This window comes from Ranitomeya variabilis, chromosome 1, assembly GCF_051348905.1.
Source record: "Ranitomeya variabilis isolate aRanVar5 chromosome 1, aRanVar5.hap1, whole genome shotgun sequence".
Classification (NCBI taxonomy): Eukaryota; Metazoa; Chordata; class Amphibia; order Anura; family Dendrobatidae; genus Ranitomeya; species Ranitomeya variabilis.
Genome location: NC_135232.1, coordinates 1,036,771,612 through 1,036,794,016, shown reverse-complemented (window position 1 = coordinate 1,036,794,016; position 22,405 = coordinate 1,036,771,612). Strand labels below are relative to the sequence as shown.

Here is a 22,405-nt window from a genome sequence, read left to right as displayed (position 1 = left end):
GACGCCGGGGGAAGCGACAGGCACCGGAATGTGAGTATGTGTTTTTTCTTTTTTACATTTACACTGGTAACCAGGGTTAACATCGGGTTACTAAGCGCGGCCCTGCGCTTAGTAACCCGATGTTTACCCTGGTTACCCGGGGACTTCGCATACCGTAGTTGGTCGCTGGAGAGCTGTCTGTGTGACAGCTCTCCAGCGACCACACAGCGACGCTGCAGCGATCGGCATCGTTGTCTAGATCGCTGCAGCGTCGCTAAATCTGACGGTACCTTTAGAGTGGGATGCGGATGGATCTGGAGCGGAATGAGCGGAGGGATGTGGAGGCCGCAGGAGCAGCAGTAATGTTGTCCATCAGGACCATGGGCAACATACGATACAAAAACACGCAGCCTCAGTGCCCTCATGGTAAAAACAAAAAACAACATTTTTTTCCCAATGTAAGACATACCCCGAAAGTAAGACATAGTGAGACTTTTGAGTGGTAAAAGAATGTAGGACACTGTCTTACTTTCGGGGAAACACGGTAGTACTGCTTAGCCAAAGAGCGAGACTCTGGAGGGAAAGAGCATTATTTGACTCCTGAAGTGCACATTTTCCTAGCATAGTTTGCAGACTCCATATACAGAGCCCCTAAGTGCTAGAAGAGAAGAATATTAGTGACCCTCTTTGGAAATTATACCAGATTGGGAATTTATCTACAGTTGTAGTAATGATTTTGACTCCATGGATGTTTTTCAGAAACAAGCAGTAGTGGATATTGCTGAGTGAAAATTGCAAACTGCTGTTGTAGTGACCAATACATTGTAGTGACCAGTACATTGTGCCCAGCTCATGCTTCTGGAGACATGCACCCGTAAATTAGGCGAGCTCTCATTGCTACAGAAATTCCAAACTCGTGGACCCTAAATGTGGTTTAGGTACACTGTGAGGCTCAGAAGGGAGAGGGGCATTTGGATTTGGGAGCGCAGAATTCGCTGGATTTCTTTTGGGGTGCGAGGAGTCATTTTGCTTTTCCAGAGCCTTTGCATTACCAGTAACAAGGAAGCCCCCTATATTTCCATTGACAGGTGACAAACCTGAGAGGGGACATGCTTTTTTGTGGATTGATTTGAAGCTTTTATTGGGAAACATTTACATAACATTTGGCATCACAATTATCCAGCGCTCCACGCTGAGCACTTAATTTGGGGTTTCCATTTAAATCTCCGAGTGACGTGATTCAGATGAAACCATCGAGGGAGTTATTCACTATAATGAGGCAGCAGAGTTATTCTGGATTTCATCTGGCGTCTGTTCAGTGTTGTCCTTCTTTTCAGAAATGTACAAAATTGTAGCTGACGGCACATTTATGCACACCTAAAAAGATGGACACCGCCGGATTACAGGCCAGACAGTGTCCACAGTGTTTCCTTCTGCCTAGTTATAGGGAATAATCTGCCGGGGGTTCCATCTGAATGATTCAGTAAATCTCTGAATCACCTATTTCAGAGATTTACACAGAAACCCTGCTATAAGCGCTCCGTGCAGAGTGCAGGATAAATGTGAGCCGAGCCTTACTGCGTTCTTTGGGAGGCAGAATGAACAAATAAACAGCAAATGAAGACTTGATTTTATTTATTTTTCACATCGTTCTTTGTGTGGTATAAGTGATTATACGACTTTATTCTTTGGGTTGGTGCAATTACAGTGATACCAGATTTATATTGGTTGTTTATGTTTGGCTGCTGTCACACACTAAAAGGCTTTTGCAAAAATAAGATTTTGCATGGCCATATTTTGAGAGCTATAATTTTTCCATATTTCTGCCAATTGAGTCTTCTGATGGCTTGTTTTTTGCAGGACGATTTACATTTTTACTGGTACCATTTTTAGGCACATGAAAGTTTTGATCTCTTTCTGTTCCAATTTTTGGGAGGCAATTCAGGAATTTTTGAGGGGGTTTACTTTATGCCGTTCCGCGTGTGGTAAGATTGATAAGGCATCTTTATTCTTCTGGCCAGTACGATTACAGTGATACCAAACGTATTATAGAATTATTTTCGCATCGCTTTATTTTCATAGCTATAACTTTTTATTTTTTGGATGATGGAGCTGTATGGTGGCTTGTTTTTGTGCTCGACAAGATGACATTTTCAGCGGTTCTATTTTTATTTACATTAGTCTTTTTTATCTCTATTTTTTCCACTTTTTGTTCGGCGGTATGATGATAAAGCATCATTTTTTGCCTTGTCATTTTTTTTTATGGTTTTCACTGAAGGGGTTAACTGATGGGACAATTTTATAGATCGGGTCATTACGGACACAGTGATACTAAATATGTGTAATTTTTTTCATAAAAAAAACATTTATTTATGGGTACAATATTTATTTATTTTTATTTTAGGATTTAAAAAAAATATATTTTTTTACAACTTTTTTTAAAACTTTTTTTTAAACTTAGTTTCACTATAGGAATTTCACTTTCTGCACTCTGATCGCAGTTTTAAGGTATAGCAATGCAGAGCACCATTCCTAGCACTGAGTGCCGGGAGTCAGCTGTTTGAATATGCGTATTCTGCACTATGTTCAAAAATGCTACAGACTTTTAGGTGAAAAATCTGCAATTGAATATAGATATAGTTTAACAAATTCACATGCTGAGGAAAAATATCTTCATGTAAATAGACATTTGATACAGACTTTACTGAGTGATCACAAAACAGAAGTAACGTTTCTCCTGATGTAAAGTGACATGCTTGTGTAAGGAGACTTATAGGCCATTCAGTGCTGCTCTTGGAAATTAAATATGCAAATTGTGTCTTCAGAGAAGAAGATGACTTGAACTCTAGTGCCACAAATTGGAAGTAGCAATCATAATAAAAGTCAATAATGACCCTTTAACAAGCCTTGTCAGAATCTCAATTTGCAGACACGTGTTTTGTGGTGTTGCTCCTCCTTAGTGCAACGCATGAGATCTCATTTGGCCTCTGACTGGGGTCTAAGGGGTAAACTTTCTCTTATGGAGAGTAACATGCCAGAGTAAGGAGAGTAAGGAGACCTATAGGCCGTGCAATGCTCCTCTGGGAAATTAAATATGCAAACTGTCTCTTCAGAGAGGAAGAGGACTTGAACTCTTTAAACAAATGCCTTCAGACCATGCAACACTGCAGCCAATTACTGGTTTCACTTTCCCACTTTTGCTGCTAAGCAGGGCCAGACTGGCCATCCGGCAATTCTGGCAAATGTCAGTAGGGCCTGTCTGGTTGTGAGCTGCCTTGTATGCCACGTTATTAATAGAATCGGTGTGCTCAAAACACTCATACTGCTAAAAGTTTTGACAGAGCACAAAGTCACTGACTCCGTCACTTACCCCACCAGGCCACGGGTATCATTAGAAATATTGGTCTTGTAGTAAATCTTCCTTTCCTCCATCCAGGGTAATATTAGTAATATATCCCATCTAGTGCTGGGGGACGGGGACAGAGTGGGCCTGTGTGATTTCAAATCCCAGGACTGAATTTCAGCCCCAATCCATGACGTAAGGGGTACACGTGACTCATGACCGCCTTTACTGACTTAAATGCATAACCTTAATTACTTACTGCATCGGATCTCTCGTAAACTGCCTTATCGTAAGATCCCCTCCTGAATAACGACATTACACCAGATTTGGATTAAATGGCCACAGCAGCCTTTTATTAAACATAAATACAACATGTAAACAATATCCCCCCAGGGAGTGGTAGTCCTCGAAGCCTCAAAAATAACCTTGCAGAAATTCAAATTGTGTACCTTGGCCTCCAGGCTTAGTCTTGCCTCCAGCCGCTAAGCACCAGCTCGGAGGCAGATAATGACCAACCCGGCCAAACCAACCGATTACCAAATCCTTTAATCAGCCCCTCCACGGGCTGATCTACCACATCCACTCGCAATCCTCTCCGGGGGAGTCCAGGACCACTAGAGGTCCCCCCCCAGAATCCGCCATTCCCCACTTTCCACCAACTTCGAGGACCTCCCTCCCCTGCCACCAACATAAATGTTTTGACACCTCAAACATTTGTGTCCCTCCAAACCTTCAAACCCATCTCAATTCCTTCTTGAACAGCGAGACACCACATATCAACCCCGATTGCATTTAAATGCACGCCATCTGCCCTCCAATATTCGCCCTTTCCGGATTCCAAATTTACATGACGCACTACCAATGCCCCATTCCGCGCCATCAACTGAGATACCACCCTATTTACTTTTATTCTGGCCTTATTTATCCCCTCAATTGAGCGAGCACCTCGCCACACCTTCCTCGGGATAATATCCGACCAGACAACTAACAATTTCGGAAACGCCGCCCAAAGTCTTAAAATGTCGAACTTTATGTCCTTTATCAATTCCCTACAGGGCCTTTTGCCCAAGTCATTCCCGCCCAAATGAATTACTACCACAGCCGGAGCTCGATCCAAATGAACAAACTGGTGCAACTCCCGGCAAAAGCTGGCTCCATATCATTCCGCGTTTTCCGATCCACCGCAGAATCGCTGTCTCTCTTGAGAAACCCAATTGCCGCCCGTCCGGCCGAATTGCAGCCCGCAAAGCTGCCCAAAAAATGAAAGAGTGGCCCATGATCCACACCAGCCGATGCTCGCGGCCTGAAATAGATAACACAACAATAAGAAAAAAAAACAACTCAACTATTAAACCATTAGACCAAGTTCGGGCAGATATAGGAAATGAATCTCCTCGACTCCCACCAATCGATCTTTTTTACCACCTCCTCGCCCAGGCCCCTCCTGGCAGCTTCCGTCGCTGCGCTGATCCTAAATGAGTGCCCACTGTAATCCCCCGGTGAAATTCCCCCTGCGATCAAACATTTCTTAAAAACCGCTATGAACTGAAATCGAGATAAAAAGGAACAGTCCTCATGGACCAAAAGGGGGTTGGACAATCCTCCGTCCATCCCCATGAAAGCATTAACACACAGGACCGGGCATAACGGGGAACCGGCCACCTTAAATAGCACCACTTTACAGCCTTTACCTTGGCTGTCTGTCTTAGAAAATCAAAGCCGAATAACTACCCTATCATTATACACGTCCACGTCTTCCCTCAACAAACCCCCTTTGGTTCTTTTAGAGGGGCTGACCAACTCCCCTAACCGAAAGGCTCCAAAGAACGCTAATGCGAAGGCCGCCTTAAAAAGAATTATTTCCCATTGCGATGAACAGACCGAAGCTAACTGATTGCCCAAAATTAACAATACCTCGTATGATACCGGGCGTCTTTTATCGCTCACCGCCCAACCTTTTCTCCATCCCTTTAACGTCTGAACTACCAAAAAAGACTTCGTGACGTCCTTAAGACGCCGAGCCTTGAAACCGAATGCAATGCCCGCCAACAACTTGTTCAGTCTAGACACGGACCAACCCGACTCTTAAAAATGCCCGATCAACAACAATAATCTGCTCTCATCCTGTAGTCCCGCCCCTAAAGAAGCACCCCACTCTTCCCAAATACCCCATGCCTGCTGATACTGACTTCAAGACCTAGCCGGTAAAGAATTCTGAAACAGATAATCTACTGCCCACCAGGAAGCTTCTATAACCCCGCTGGGGACTCCCGGCCTGTTGACTCCGCCTGAGGTAACAATTCTCGAAAACGATCTCCCTGCAAGTGACAAAGAGCAACAGAGACACGGTTAGAAGCCATCGACCTGACCTCCGCCACAATTCACAAATTCAAAGATAAGCCCAAAAACACCAAACGCTGCAAAATTTTTACTACCGCCGGTGAATCAGCCGACAGTGAATTTATCACCACGGCAACCGCATCGGATCCACATGGAAAAAGAATCTTCCTGTCTCGCACACTGTTACCCCATAATGACAATGCAACAACGATAGGGAACAAATGAGGAAGAACCCGATTTTGTAGCCAACCTTGCTCCTGCCAGAAACCAGGCCATTCAGCCAACAACCAACAGCCTTGAAAAAACAAACCTAAACCACGATCATCCACCACGGCAATGATGAAACCCAAATCATCTGAATTCACAACCGGTTTTATCCAGATAGACTTTCCGTTGTAATTCTCAAAAAAATTTGACCATACTGCCAAATCTTCACGCAATTCCTTCTTTAGCCTGATAAAATTAACCGGAGATCGAACGCCCCTGGTCGCGAAAGACAACCTGCGGCAGAATGCCCTTCCCATCGGCATAATACGGCTACCGAAGTTCAATTTGCCAAGCAAAGATTGTACCTCCCTCAGCTTCAATTTTTTAGCACTACATGCCCTAGACACCTCTAGCGCTAACCTTATCCCCAGGCAGCCTGCACACCATTTCTAAGGTATCGATTTCTATACCCAGAAAACTCAGAACAGTGACAGGACCCACAGTTTGGTCCGGAGCTAAAGGAACCCCGAAAGTCTTGCACACTCTCTCCATAGTGTGCAATAGCACCGAGCAATCAGTCCTTTGAGCCGGGCCTATAAGCAGGAAGTCATCCAGATAGTGAATGCAGGATTTCAAGCCCCACACGTCTTTCACCACCCACTCCAAAAAGGTGCTAAAAGTTTCGAAGTACGCGCAGGAAAGGGAACAACCCATGGGGAGACAGCAATCGACGTAAAAACCTCCATCCCAATAGCAACCCAGGAGATGCATACTCTCCGGGTGAACCGGTAGTAGCCTGAAAGCCGCTTCGCTATCCGTTTTCCCCAACAGTGCGCCACCCTCACATACCCGCACCCAATCCATAGCCGCATCAAATGAAGTGTAAATCACTGAACATAACTGAGGGTCAATTCCGTCATTTACTGAGGACCCTTTCGGAAAGGACAGATGATGAATCAATCTGAATTTATTGGGTTCCTTTTTTGGTACCACGCACAACGGGGAAACCCTCAGATTGCGTATAGGCACCACTGGAAAAGGGCCGGCCATCCTACCCAATTTATCTTCGCTTTCCAGCTTTTTAGCAACCACATCAGGAAATTGCAAAGCCATGTTCCGCATCCACAAATGGAATACGGAAACCATCCCGAAAACCTCCTTCTAACAAAACTGCAGCTGGTGAATCAGGGTACCTACTTAGAAATGGCACCATCACGTCCAGACGAATTGGCGTCATTCCTTTTTTCAGAACCGTCTCCGCTTCTCTGTCTGCCACCCTTAAAACATTTGGATGACCCGTGCGGTCCCCCGCAAGTTGCACATTCATGCTTGAATTTGCATTTTCGCCCAAATTTACATGACCCTTCATTGAATGCAAAGCACAGTCCTCTCTGCATTGCCGCTGAGTGTCCCGACTGCCCTGAACCCCCAGCGCTTCCAAGAAACGACTGGCTGCCTGACCCGAAGCATGACAGGACCATTACCTTCATCCACAAAGCTATATCTTTGTGATCCCACCGAATACTGGGCCTAATGGCCTTCCGTTGCCGGAATTGCTCATCGTATCTAAGCCAACCTTGGCCCCCGTAAGTCCGATAAGCTTACCCAATCGCATCCATGTAACAAAAAAGCCCCGAGCAGTTCTCGGGGGACCTCTCACCAATCACACTCGCCAAAATGGCGAATGCCTGTAACCAATTAGAAAACGTCCTAGGAATCAGCCTAAAATGCCTCTTTTCTTCCTCCTCTTTTTAAAATCATCTTTGCGCAGCCTGTCCAATTGAAAACACTCTAGTGGTAATAAGGAGAATATTTCCACATATTCCCCTTTCCAAATTTTATCCCTAGTTTCACTTTTTAAGTGTGCCCCAACGGTCCCTCGAAACAATTGTATACCTCCCCACGGGCCGCGTCATCCAAACGCACTGAGGAATCTTTTTCCACTTCCCCTGCCTGACTGGCAACAGACACGCTAACTGAAGGTACGGCGGCACTCGTCGCCGCAGCATCATTCCCCACGTTATCTGACGACATACTCCTAGAACTCATATCAGTGATACCCCCCCAGAGAACCCCTCAAACCCGAAACTTCCCCGGATTCCCAAGCCATGCCGCAGAAGGAGAAGACCCCAGGTTTGAACCCCCGATCCCCATAGCGCCGCCAGATCTCTAAGCCCGTGCATGATAAGCCCTAACCCCCCCCCGACTCCCCCCATAAATACATCCCTACTTACACTGACAGAGGGAGCTAACACAGGGGGTACATGAAAGAAAAGGATTGTCCTCACCTAGCTGCCCGAGCGCCGTGGACCCGGCAGCCGAAGATCCTGAAGCCAGACGTACGTGCTCCTCTCCTGAGCTCTCCATCCGTTGGTCCCCGGGTAAGTCAGACGGCCAACTGCCGTCCTGTGACACCCCATCCGAAGGTGCAGGGTCCCTTGCTGCTGACGCCGTTGTTGTGAAGATGCCTGAGCCAGCGTAACGCTGCCCGTGCTGGGAAGTGCTCCTATCTGCAGCTGTGACATGGCCAGACCCCCTGGATGGACTCAGCCCCGGCCTGCGCTGGCTAGAGGAAGTCAGCCCTCCAGCTCCGTGCCCCGTCCCAGGCAGAGCGCTGCTGACAGGGCCGGCAGAACGCCGCCCATTAGATGCCACACGCCGAGAGGCCGGGGAATAAGGCCCCCGCCTCCTTGAAGCCCCCGTTCCTCCGCGCCGAGCAGGCTCACCTGACCTGGCGCAGCCCGCTGCTTCTGGTCCCAACACCTGGTGAGTCACACGCGCCGAGGAGGAGGCCGACACTTCCCCCTGCTGCAGGCCCCGCCGTGCTGCCGGATTCCTCCCGGCTTTGCCGCGGGCCACTGCTGCACCGCCGCTCGCGTCTCCTGCCGGAGGGTCCCTAGAGGGGCTCCTGATACAGTGCCGGGCCCGAGGGGTGACGTCGGGGCTCAAGCGCGCCGGAGGCCTGGACCTCCGCGGCCGGCGTCCCTCTGCAGGTACCTGGGCTGGTCCTGTCACCGCTCCGTCCAGAAGGCTGCTGATGGACAGCTGCAGCCATTCAGTGCCCTGTGTGCTGGCCTGTTCGTGCAGTCTCTGCAATAAGGCCTCCACGTCCATCACTGGGGATTGATTTCAGCCACCGCCGGACCAGCAGGTGAGCGTGGCAGTTGCTGAGGTGAAATTGTCGGTTTCTTATCCAAATCACCCCCTCAGTAAGCTCCTCCTGCTTGCTCCTCTCTGCCTCATCAAAACCCCGCCCCCCCTCTGACCAAATTCAGAAAGTACACAGCCCAAGCAAACTATTTAACCCCAACTTGCCCTTGCCCACCCTGAGGCTCTGCCATTCCCCGTGACCCCATCATGCTGGCCTCCCTTGAGGTCCAGGGGCCCAGTACGGCCTTTCCTTACCTGCTGCTGAGGCTAGCACACATGGTCAGGACTCCATCACTTTCAGATGGTTCACAAAGACCTGCAGAACTACTATCGCAGCTGTCCTGGAGCTGAGAACCTAATATCTGTTTGGGGAATCTCGCAATATTTACTCTTCTGGTCTGATCTATGGATGCATGTATGTAATGGCAGGCAGCTCCTGCTCCGTTTCATAGAATCTGCACACAGAGCCAGTTGTGTCCACAATTTACAGATATGACTGATCAAATTGTTACAATGACCACCTGAACCCAGTCTTATGTGCCTTGATGGTAATGTGTTGTGAATTCCGTTCTCGGGCTCCCTCCTGTGGTCATGAGTGGTACTGTGTGAGTTTGTTCTTGGGCTCCCTCTGGTGGCCTTTAGCGATATGGCTGGGCTCAGCTGTTTCATCTCCTGCTAGGCTGGGCCTATTTAACTCACCTGGACCTTTACTTGTCGCCTGCTGTCGGTGTATTCAGTCCTGATCCTGTGCTCTCCTGAATATTCCTTGTGACCAGTCTCCTGCTATCAGAAGCTAAGTTTGCTTATTCAGTTTCTCATTATTTCCTTGAAAACGTTTCTCATTATCTTATGAGTTCAGCCCAGCTTGCTTTTATGTGATTCTTTGCTTGCTGGTTAGTTCTGGGGTGCAGAGTGCGCCCCTCATATCGTGAGTCGGTGTGGGGGTTCTTGTATTCTCTGCGTGGTTTACTTTGATAGTTTTTGTACTGACCGCACAGACACCCATCTTTATCTGCCTATCTAGTATTAGCGGGCCTCATTTGCTAAACCTGTTTCATCTCTACGTTTGTGTTTTCCCCTTAAACTCACCGTTATTATTTGTGGGGGGCTATCTAAAACTTTGGGGATATTTCTCTGAGGCAAGTGAGGTCTTTGCTTTCTCTCTAGGGGTAGTCAGTTTCTCAGGCTGTGACGAGGCGTTTAGGTTTTCAGGTAACGCTCCACAGCTGCCTTTAGTGTGTTTGGATAGGATCAGGATTGCGGTCAGTATAGCTTCCACATCCCCAGAACTTGTCCTATATATTCAGGGTATATGTGTCAGGTCAGTTTGAGATCCTACCACCAGGATCATAACAGTACAGCAGGCCACAAAGTGTTAATGCAGCAGAAGAGGGAGAAGAGAAATCCTGAAGTCATTTTTTTTTTTCCTCTGCACTGTGTTTGGCTTCTCTCCTCCCCTTAATCTCTGGGTGGTTCTGAATTCAGTTGCAGATATGGACATTCAGAGTCTGTCTTCTAGTGTGGATCATCTCACTGCAAGGGTGCAGGGTATTCAGGATTATGTAGTCCGCAGTCCTATGTCAGAGCCTAAAATACCAATTCCTGAACTGTTCTCTGGAGATAGATCTAGGTTTTTGAACTTTAAGAATAATTGTAAGTTGTTCCTTTCTCTGAGACCTCGCTCCTCTGGTGACTCTGTTCAGCAAGTTAAAATTGTAATTTCTTTGTTACGTGGTGAGTGGTGACCCTCAAGATTGGGCATTCTCTCTGGCGCCAGGAGATCCTGCATTGCTTAGGCTAGGTTCCCATTGCGTTGCATTGCTAAATGTGGATGCCTTTTTTCTGGCGCTTGGAGTGCTTTATGAGGAACCTAATCTGGTAGATCAAGCAGAGAAGGTTTTGCTGGCTCTCTCTCAGGGGCAAGATGAAGCAGAGATTTACTGTCAGAAGTTTAGGAAGTGGTCTGTGCTCACTCAATGGAATGAGTGCGCCCTGGCGGCGATTTTCAGAAAGGGTCTTTCTGAAGCCCTTAAAGATGTCATGGTGGGGTTCCCCACGCCTGCAGGTCTGAATGAGTCAATGTCTTTAGCCATTCAGATTGATCGGCGTTTGCGGGAGCGCAAACCTGTGCACCATCTGGCAGTAATTTCTGAGCAAAAACCTGAGCCTATGCAATGCGACAGGATTCTGACCAGAGTTGAACGGCAAGACTACAGACGTCAGAATGGGTTGTGCTTTTACTGTGGTGATTCTGCTCATGTTATCTCAGCATGCTCTAAGCGCACAAAAAGGTTTACCAAGTCTGTCACCATTGGTACTGTACAACCTAAATTCATTCTGTCTGTTACTTTGATTTGCTCTCTGTCATCCTACTCAGTTATGGCTTTTGTGGATTCAGGTGCCGCCCTGAATCTGATGGATTTGTCATTTGCCAGGCGCTGTGGTTTTATCTTGGAGCCTTTACAATTCCCCATTCCACTAAAGGGAATTGATGCTACGCCATTGGCCAAGAATAAACCTCAGTACTGGACTCAAGTGACCATGTGTATGACTCCTGCACATCAAGAGGTGATTCGCTTTCTTGTGCTACATAATTTGCATGATGTTGTCGTGTTGGGTCTGCCATGGCTGCAGGCTCATAATCCAGTCGGATTGGAAAGCAATGTCTGTGTCAAGTTGGGGTTGCCAGGGAATTCATGGCGATGCCCCTTTGGTGTCAATTGCTTATTCTACTCCTTCTGAAGTCCCGGAATTTTTGTCAGACTACCAGGATGTATTTGATGAGCCCAAATCCAGTGCCCTACCTCCTCATAGGGATTGTGATTGTGCTATAAATTTGATTCCTGGTAGTAAGTTCCCTAAGGGACGACTTTTTAATTTATCTGTACCAGAACATGCCGCTATGCGGAGTTATATAAAGGAGTCCTTGGAGAAGGGGCATATTCGCCCGTCCTCGTCCCCTTTGGGTGCGGGGTTCTTTTTGTGGCCAAGAAGGATGGTTCTCTGAGACCCTGTATAGATTATCGCCTTCTAAATAACATCACGGTCAAATTTCAGTACCCCTTGCCACTGTTGTCTGATCTGTTTGCTCGGATTAGGGGGGCCAGTTGGTTCACCAAGATAGATCTTCGAGGAGCGTATAATCTTGTGCGCATAAAACAGGGCGATGAATGGAAAACAGCATTTAATACGCCCGAAGGCCATTTTGAGTACTTGGTGATGCCTTTTGGGCTTTCTAATGCTCCCTCTGTGTTTCAGTCCTTCATGCACGACATCTTCCGAGAGTATCTGGATAGATTTATGATTGTGTACCTGGATGATATTTTGGTCTTTTCTGATGACTGGGAGTCTCATGTGAAGCAGGTCAGGATGGTATTTCAGGTCCTGCGTGCCAATGCCTTGTTTGTGAAGGGCTCTAAATGTCTCTTCGGAGTCCAGAAGATTTCTTTTTTGGGCTTTATTTTTTCTCCGTCTACTATTGACATGGATCCAGTCAAGGTCCAGGCTATTCATGACTGGACTCAACCTACATCTGTGAAGAGTCTTCAGAAGTTCTTGGGTTTTGCTAATTTTTACCGTCGCTTCATCACTAATTTTTCTAGCGTGGTTAAGCCTTTGACGGATTTGACCAAGAAGGGTTCTGATGTGACGAATTGGTCTCCTGCGGCCGTGGAGGCCTTTCAGGAGCTTAAGTGTCGGTTTTCTTCGGCTCCTGTCTTGCGCCAGCCTGATGTCTCTCTTCCCTTTCAGGTTGAGGTTGATGCTTCTGAGATTGGAGCAGGGGCTGTCTTGTCACTGAGAAGCTCTGATGGCTCTGTGATGAGACCATGTGCTTTCTTTTCAAGAAAGTTTTCGCCTGCCGAGCGGAATTATGATGTTGGTAATCGTGAGTTGTTGGCAATGAAGTGGGCATTTGAGGAGTGGCGACATTGGCTTGAGGGAGCCAAGCATTGTGTGGTGGTCTTGACGGATCACAAGAATTTGACTTATCTCGAGTCTGCCAAACGGTTGAATCCGAGACAGGCTCGATGGTCGTTGTTTTTCTCTCGTTTCAATTTCGTGGTTTCATATCTTCCGGGTTCGAAAAACGTGAAGGCTGATGCCCTTTCTAGGAGTTTTGTACCTGACTCCCCGGAAGTTTCTGAACCGACTGGTGTTCTCAAAGAGGGGGTGATTTTGTCTGCCATCTCTCCTGATCTGCGACGGGTGTTGCAGGAGTTTCAGGCCAATAGACCTGACCATTGTCCACCGGAGAGACTGTTTGTCCCAGACAGATGGACCAGTAGAGTTATTTCCGAGGTTCGCTCTTCGGTGTTGGCGGGTCATCCTGGGATTTTTGGTACCAGGGATTTGGTGGCGAGATCCTTTTGGTGGCCTTCCTTGTCGCGGGATGTGCGTTCCTTTGTGCAGTCCTGTGGGATTTGTGCTCGGGCCAAGCCTTCGTGTTCTCGTGCCAGTGGATTGCTTTTGCCTTTGCCTGTCCCGAAGAGGCCTTGGACGCATATTTCCATGGATTTTATTTTGGATCTTCCTGTCTCTCAGAAGATGTCTGTCATCTGGGTGGTTTGTGATCGTTTTTCCAAAATGGTCCATTTGGTACCCTTGCCAAAGTTGCCTTCCTCCTCCGATTTGGTGCCACTGTTTTTTCAGAATGTGGTTCGTTTACATGGTATTCCGGAGAACATTGTGTCCGACAGAGGATCCCAGTTTGTGTCCAGATTTTGGCGATCCTTTTGTGCTAAGATGGGCATTGAATTGTCTTTTTCGTCAGCCTTCCATCTTCAGACGAATGGTCAAACCGAACGAACTAATCAGACCTTGGAGACTTATTTGAGATGTTTTGTTTCTGCTGACCAGGATGATTGGGTGACCTTTTTGCCATTGGCTGAGTTCGCCCTCAATAATCGGGCTAGTTCTGGTACTTTGGTTTCACCTTTCTTTTGCAATTCTGGTTTTCATCCTCGTTTCTCCTCGGGTCAGGTTGAGTCTTCTGACTGTCCTGGGGTGGATTCTGTGGTGGATAGGTTGCAGCAGATTTGGAACCATGTGGTGGACAATTTGACTTTGTCCCAAGAGAAGGCTCAGCGCTTTGCTAACCGCCGTCGCTGTGTGGGTCCCCGACTTCGTGTGGGGGATTTGGTATGGTTGTCTTCTCGTTATGTCCCGATGAAGGTTTCCTCTCCTAAGTTCAAGCCTCGTTTCATCGGTCCTTATAAGATTTTGGAAATCCTCAACCCTGTGTCTTTTCGTTTGGACCTCCCAACATCGTTTGCCATTCATAATGTGTTCCATAGGGCATTGTTGCGGAGATATGTGGTGCCTGTGGTCCCTTCTGTTGATCCTCCTGCTCCGGTCTTGGTCGAGGGGGAGTTGGAATATGTGGTGGAGAAGATCTTGGATTCTCGTATTTCGAGACGGAGACTTCAGTACTTGGTGAAATGGAAGGGTTATGGTCAGGAGGATAATTCCTGGGTTGTCGCCTCTGATGTCCATGCGGCCGATTTGGTTCGTGCCTTTCATTTGGCTCGTCCTGATCGGCCTGGGAGCTCTGGTGAGGGTTCGGTGACCCCTCCTCAAGGGGGGGGGTACTGTTGTGAATTCCGTTCTCGGGCTCCCTCCTGTGGTCATGAGTGGTACTGTGTGAGTTTGTTCTTGGGCTCCCTCTGGTGGCCTTTAGCGATATGGCTGGGCTCAGCTGTTTCATCTCCTGCTAGGCTGGGCCTATTTAACTCACCTGGACCTTTACTTGTCGCCTGCTGTCGGTGTATTCAGTCCTGATCCTGTGCTCTCCTGAATATTCCTTGTGACCAGTCTCCTGCTATCAGAAGCTAAGTTTGCTTATTCAGTTTCTCATTATTTCCTTGAAAACGTTTCTCATTATCTTATGAGTTCAGCCCAGCTTGCTTTTATGTGATTCTTTGCTTGCTGGTTAGTTCTGGGGTGTAGAGTGCGCCCCTCACATCGTGAGTCGGTGTGGGGGTTCTTGTATTCTCTGCGTGGTTTACTTTTGATAGTTTTTGTACTGACCGCACAGACACCTATCTTTATCTGCCTATCTAGTATTAGCGGGCCTCATTTGCTAAACCTGTTTCATCTCTACGTTTGTGTTTTCCCCTTAAACTCACTGTTATTATTTGTGGGGGGCTATCTAAATCTTTGGGGATATTTCTCTGAGGCAAGTGAGGTCTTTGCTTTCTCTCTAGGGGTAGTCAGTTTCTCAGGCTGTGACGAGGCGTCTAGGTTTTCAGGTAACGCTCCACAGCTGCCTTTAGTGTGTTTGGATAGGATCAGGATTGCGGTCAGTATAGCTTCCACATCCCCAGAACTTGTCCTATATATTCAGGGTATATGTGTCAGGTCAGTTTGAGATCCTACCACCAGGATCATAACAGTAATGGTCAAAGAGTTTGAGCTCCCTTTAATTAACATTGATGGCCTATAATTTGCATTTCTCTTTGACTCGTTTTTTGATAAGACACTGCATGTAATGATTTATTCAGTAAACACAATGTGCTTGCACATACTTTTTTTATATTTTAGTCTGCTAGATTTATGGCCTATCTAGGGGGTAGACCTATCAGCTCTACAATCACCCATGCACAAAAATGGGGAAAATGTCACCAGACTAGAAATGGTAATATTCTCATCTCCTTGATGAGGTTTAGATATTAATCTGCATTATTATGCAAACTCAGAAATGTGACCCAAGCTCTGAACCTGAAACCAAGCAGGCCACGCCGGTTTAAACTACTGTACCAGAAATCTCCCTGAGGTTATACAGAAAGACGTCAAGCATCTTATTTTAAGAGATTGTCCTTTATTGTGGTAGTAATGGCGAAGTATCACTTAGGAAGAAACCAGGTAATTGTGTGATAATTAAAAGACGCAGACTGAAAGCCAGTGGACTAGCAAGCTGTCTAAATGGCAAGTGCAGCCAACCTGAAAATGAAAGGAAAAGAAAACCAAACAAACAGGCCAATACAAGAAAAAGTGAGCATCATTTCAGGGTAACAGGTGACAGTAAATGTGTTAGTTCATCATAAATTGACAGTTAATAAGTTAAAAAGGTCAAACTGGCCCACCACACTACAATAGTAGGTCATGATTATAATAATGGGTTCAGTGAAAGACAACTCTTATTTCAAGCAGTTTTATGATCACTGCCATTAATTAAACAAATTAGTTTTATAGAACAATATACAATAAAATATGGATTTATAAAAAAAAAAATTAACAGGTAGGGAGCCACATGATACCTATTGTAAGGGTAATAACAAACAAGGAACAGAATCTACTATATTGGTATGTCAAAGGTTGTAATTATATATACACATGGTGATTTTGCAGGAATATGCAAATGATAAAGCTGTAATCAAGGTGCTTATAGACGAGTGTATATAAATACTACATGGATAGGGTAACCTAATTGGGAGAGCCCCCACTACGTATGTTTTGCACAGAGATTTTTTAAGTTTTGTGGAAAACAACCTGCTGTTCACATGCTCATTCTTTTGAGCATCTTTCGCTTCAGGTTTCCACAGATACCAAGCGGTTAAAAGATGTGACCTGAGTTATTTTGACATTGTCTACATCAGTGTTTCGCCAACTCCAGTCCTCAGGGCCCCCCAAATGTCATGTTTTCAGGATTTCCTTAGTATTGCACAGGTGATGGAATTATTATCAAGTTATCAGAAATTGCCACAGGCTCTCTCATCTGTGCAGTTCTAGGGAAATCCTGAAAACATGGGGTATGGGAATCACTGGCCTATGTGAACCCAGATAAACCAGCTCTTATACCATGTTATGGGTCACTGCATCTGCTTGAGTCACCCCACACAAAGAGTTTCTGGATGAAGAAATTAAAACTGATGGTAGAGATATAACCTATAATCAGATAGGTCGTTCTTTTGTTGTTTTGCTTAGTTATTTGTTAGTTTTTTTTTACAGAGGTCATAATAACAAAAATAAATTACAATTATTTACAAAGAAGGCCATGTTCATCTGCAGCCTACAGAATATTGGAGCCAGACTATTCGGATAAAATAACTTTCATATAAAACCTCCTTCTGTTGCAGATAAAGGTGAACTCTTCGTACCATCTCCAAGTTATTTTGAGATCGTCTACATTAACCCAGATAAACCAGCTATTATTCCATGTCGTGTGACCACCGCATCTGCTAAAGTCACCCTACACAGAGAGTTTCCGGCTGAAGAAATCAAAACTGATGGCAAAGACATAACCTACGATGTAAAGAAAGGTTTTATCTACCAGCACCCCAGTATTAACCACAGTGGAGTGGTGTACTGCCGAGCAGAGGCCAAAGGAGCCCCACAAATATCCATTAAATACCAGCTACTCTATGTGGAAGGTATATGTAAAGCTGATCCTTTAGATGTAATTTATGCTTCTGTAGCTTCTGCTGTGCGATTTTCTGTCGAGAGAAGGATATTACAAAGTTACTAAGAGGCTTTGTCCATCCTCGGGCCTTCTTTCTAGTAGGACATTTTCTCCGACTTCTATAATGAGGACACATGGAATTTCTGTTGGTATATTGGCTCCAAGTTGGCTAAAAAACATTTAATGTTTATGGGCTTTTGCAGACCCTTAGTGAAGATATTGCATGAGGAAATTAGGTTTTTAGTGGCTTAAAGGGGTTGCCTCTTAAAGACTTCCCCATGTACCTATTTTCACATTATAGAGGTGTGAGTTCCTTACTCAGGACAATGACACACATTGTGATGTTTTAAGTAATGCAAAATTAGAGGCAAAATTTATCATCACTCACCAAAATTGTGATGGTAAAATGGTTGAGGTCTACAAGGAGAGATAGTTTAGGCCAGATTAATTTCAATTATTGAAAGGTCTAATCATCAATGGTCCAAGTGCTGGAACCACTATAGATTCTGGGAACAGGGGTCCTACCCATTAAAGTTGATTACGAGCAAAAATGCTTATTGTGGTTCTGTTCATTGTCTATGGAAACGATAGGGAAAGCTGAGTATAGCATTTGTCTATCTCTGGCAGTCCTTTAGATTATCAGTGTGTATGTGCTACCAACACTACATTCAAATAAGGGATTTGGGTTGACTCCCCCAGTGGCCTGAGCCCGACCGATCAGAAGCTTATTACCTATCATGTTAATATGTGAAAAATGATGATATTGAGCCAATCCCATTATGAAAAATAGGTTAAAATGGCACAAAATTAGTCTTGTTTAAAAAAATTTAAAAAAACACTATTTGGGGCATCGTGATAAAACATTACCACTAAATAAGGGACAAGTTTTGTACGTTTATGCCAAACCTACATCAGTATCCTGAGCTTCAGGTATAAAGCCAATGTGCACAATGGAGAAAAAAAATCTATGCAAACAAACGGCAAAGCTCAAAAAAGTTAATTATAATTATATTTAATAAAGTAACAATAGTTAAATACAAGTGGTAAACATAGAAGGAACGCACCTTTATAGGTGAGGTCTTAAAGAAGAGGACACTGTGTATGTGACACCCCCTCCCCTTATTACTAATACTATCTTCAAGTATTGATTATTTTGGGCTCTTTACGTTTGAGAATCCGTCTCCAACGCTTAGGTACTAATTATTGTGATCCTTCATTATTTTCCCTATACATCTAGGAGTGTGGTGCCATGGCCATCTAAGTTTTGTATTATTTAACATGTTTGATTTTGGGTGTCTACCAACTGTTTTTAATTATTGTTAATTAATAAATCTATTTCTCATTTACTTTTTGAGCTTTGCACATATTTGTATAGGCTTTATGGTATGTTTATATTCACATGTACATATAGCTATGTGCTTTAATTTAATAAGCAGTAATTTGATTTAGCCCCTTAAAGTACAAGATGGTCTATTTATAATTTCCACTTTCTGGTAAGTCTCTTACTACAAGAGACTGAAAACATAACACATTTACCGCAGGGTGAGGCACATGGATTCTTCATTACTATTAACAGTTGCATTATATTTTTAAACCCTAATACTGTATATATTACCTGGTATATCTGTACGTTTTCTTTAGTTCCCAGTGGCCCTCCCTCTGCAACTATCACAGCCTCGGCCAACAAGGTTCAAAGTGGAGGTGACTTCAGTATCTTCTGCACAGTCCTGGGGGAACCACATGTGGAAGTAGAATTTACATGGATGTACCCAGGTCAACAAGTAAGATGATAATAACTATAAATATAAATTGATGAAGCTCAATTAAGGGTCTTATCGTTTCGAGTGGAGCACCTATCACCTCATGGAACACATCATGATGCAAAAGAATGCCAAAATATAAAATCTTTGTCCAAAATATATGATTGGAAAAACTAAAACTATTTCAAATTTACTGATAATAGCTCTGGCCCTTTGAGAAAGAGAGGTTAAAGTAGGTAGAAGCCAGGACTCTCTTGTGTCTCACTACTTGACAGCTGTGTGAGCCTTCATGTTTCTCTGCTGAGAAATGCCACTACTATGTGCTGGAACAATAGCAGTGTGCAGCACATAAACACAATGGGGTATGTTGATATCTTCATACTGGATGTAGTTGGTTAAGAAGAGATGTAAGATGGACTCCAGCGTGCTTTGGACGGGAAGAAGGTTAGAAAGAGGAACTGCAATCCCATCACAGATTTTCCTTAATATACTATGGCTCTCGCTGTCTGCGAGAGAGGAGAGCAAGGAAGAAAGAGTGTGAGAGCCAGATACTCTGTAGTTTTCTACCTGTTAGCTTATGACAGAGCTGGATTCACAGCTACATTGCTCAGCTCTGCTGTGTAATGTCCTCCATACCGCTCAGAACTCTTCTTTTTCATGGCTGAACTGCCCATCTGTTAATTCTAGCAAATGTCATAGCTTGAGAAAGGCTCAGTGTGAGCCGAAACATCGCCATGCTATGTGGGTCTGAATAAAAACAACTTTTTTCACTTTAAAGTCTATGGAGTGCTGCCTTCCTTTTACTTTTTTTAATATCTGGATTGAGTTTTGGAAACATTGCTGAGGAGGTCTGTGCACCCGCTGGTTGGTATTCTGCTGTTCCATTATTTTACAATATCTATCTATATGTCTATCTATATATCTAACATCTACACTATCTATCTCATATCTATTACAGTGGGGGAAATAAGTATTTGATCCTTTGCTGATTTTGTAAGTTTGCCCACTGACAAAGACAGTCTATAATTTTAAGGGTAGGTTAATTTTAACATTGAGAGATAGAATATCAAAAATAAAATCCAGAAATTCACATTGTATAAATTATATAAATTTATTTGCATTTTGCAGTCAGAACTAAGTATTTGGTCCCCTACCAACCATTAAGAGTTCTGGCTCCTACAGACCAGTTAGACGCTCCTAATCAACTCGTTACCTGCATTAAAGACAACTGCTTTACATAATCACATTTATAAAAGACTCCTGTCCACAGACTCAATTAACCAGTCAGACTCTAACCTCTGCAACATGGGCAAGACCAAAGAGCTTTATAACGATGTCAGGGACAAGATCATAGACCTGCACAAAGCCGGGATGGGCTACAAAACCATAAGTAAGATGCTGAGTGAGAAGGAAACAATTGTTGGTGCAATAGTAAAAAAAATGGAAGAAATACAAAATGACTGTCAATCCACATCGATCTGGGGCACCGTGCAAAATCTCACCTCGTGGGTTATCCTTGATCATGAGGAAGGTGAGAGATTAGCCTAAAACTAGACGGGGGGAACTTGTTAATGATCCCAAGGCAGCTGGGACCACAGTCACCAAGAAAACCAATGGTAACACATTGCACCATAAAGGTTTAAAATCCTGCAGTGCCTGCACGGTTCCATTGCTCCAGATGGCACATGTGCAGGCCCATCTGAAGTTTGCCAATGAACACCTGGATAATTTTGTGAGTGATCGCAAGAAGGTGCTGTGGTCAGATGAGACAAAAATTGAGCTCTTTGGCATTAACTCAACTCGCTGTGTTTGGAGGAAGAGAAATGCTGCCTATGACCCAAAGAACACTTTCCCCACTGTCAAGCATAGAGGTGGAAACATTATATTTTGGGGGAGTTAAGGCTAAGGGCACAGGACTACTTCACCACATCAATGGGAGAATGGATGGAGCCATGTACCGTAACATCCTGAGTGACAACGTCCTTCCCTACGCCAGGACATTAAAACTGGGTCGTGGCTGGGTCTTCCAGCAAGACAATAACCCAAAACATACAGCCAAGGCAACAAAGGAGTGGCTCAAAAAGAAGCACATTAGGGTCATGGAGTGGCCTAGCCAGTCTCCAGACCTTAATCCCATAGAAAGCTAATGGAGGGAGTTGAAGCTCTGAGTTACCAAGCCACAGCCTCAAAATCTTAATGATTTAGAGATGATCTGCAAAGAGGAGTGGACCAAAATTACTCCGGACATGTGCGCAAACCTCATCATCAACTACAAAAACATCTGACTGCTGTGCTTGCCAACAAGGGTTTTGCCACCAAGTATTAAGTCTTGTTTGCCAGAGGGATCAAATACTTATTTCTCACTGCAAAATGCAAATACATTTATATAATTTATACAATGTGATTTTCTGGATTTTATTTTTGATATTCTATCTCTCAATGTTAAAATTAACCTACCCTTAAAATTATAAACTGTTTATGTCTTTGTCAGTGGGCAAACTTACAAAATCAGCAAGGGATCAAATACTTATTTCCCCCACTGTATCTATCTATCTATCTATCTATTTATCTATCTAGAAAAGACAGATAGCAGAACAGTCGTGAGCAGATTTTGGGTGCAATACTTCCTGAATAATGAGGTTGTCCAACGCAAAATATAAATGGAAAAAAAATCAGGCAGCACTCCAGTTGAAGGAAAAATTGTGGGCTTTAATCCAGCACCAAGTGGTGCAACGTTTCGACCTCACAGCATGGTCTATCTATCTATCTATCTATCTATCTATCTATCTATCTATCTATCTATCTATCTATCTATCTATCTATCTATATCATGTCTATCTATCTATCTATCTATCTATCTATCTATCTATCCCATGTCTATCTATCTATCCCATGTCTATCTATCTATCTATCTTCTCCATAGATGCGGGTCCTTTACAAGGGACTAGACAGGAGATTCATACTGCCCAAATTACAAGTAGCATGAATTACCGTATATACTCGAGTATAAGCCGACCCGAGTATAAGCCGACCCCCCTAATTTTGCCACAAAAAAACTTGGAAAACCTATTGACTCGAGTATAAGCCTAGGGTGGAAAATGCAGCAGCTACCGGTGAATTTCAAAATTAAAAATAGATGCTCCATACTGTTCATTATGGCCCCATAGATGCTCCACATAAAGCTGTGCCACATATAATGCTCCATACCATTGATTATTGCCCCATAGT

General features: G+C 44.5%; 1 protein-coding gene across 1 annotated transcript in view; it reads left to right on the top strand.

Moving 5' to 3' along the window:
- Window positions 1–22,405, top strand: part of PDGFRL (platelet derived growth factor receptor like) — a 277,185-nt gene that overhangs the window by 228,773 nt on the left and 26,007 nt on the right. Inside the window, exons 4-5 of the mRNA XM_077279675.1 lie at window positions 17,095–17,388; window positions 19,059–19,198. Of these exons, the coding sequence (XP_077135790.1) occupies window positions 17,095–17,388; window positions 19,059–19,198 (434 nt within the window). The remainder of the gene's footprint in view (window positions 1–17,094; window positions 17,389–19,058; window positions 19,199–22,405) is intronic.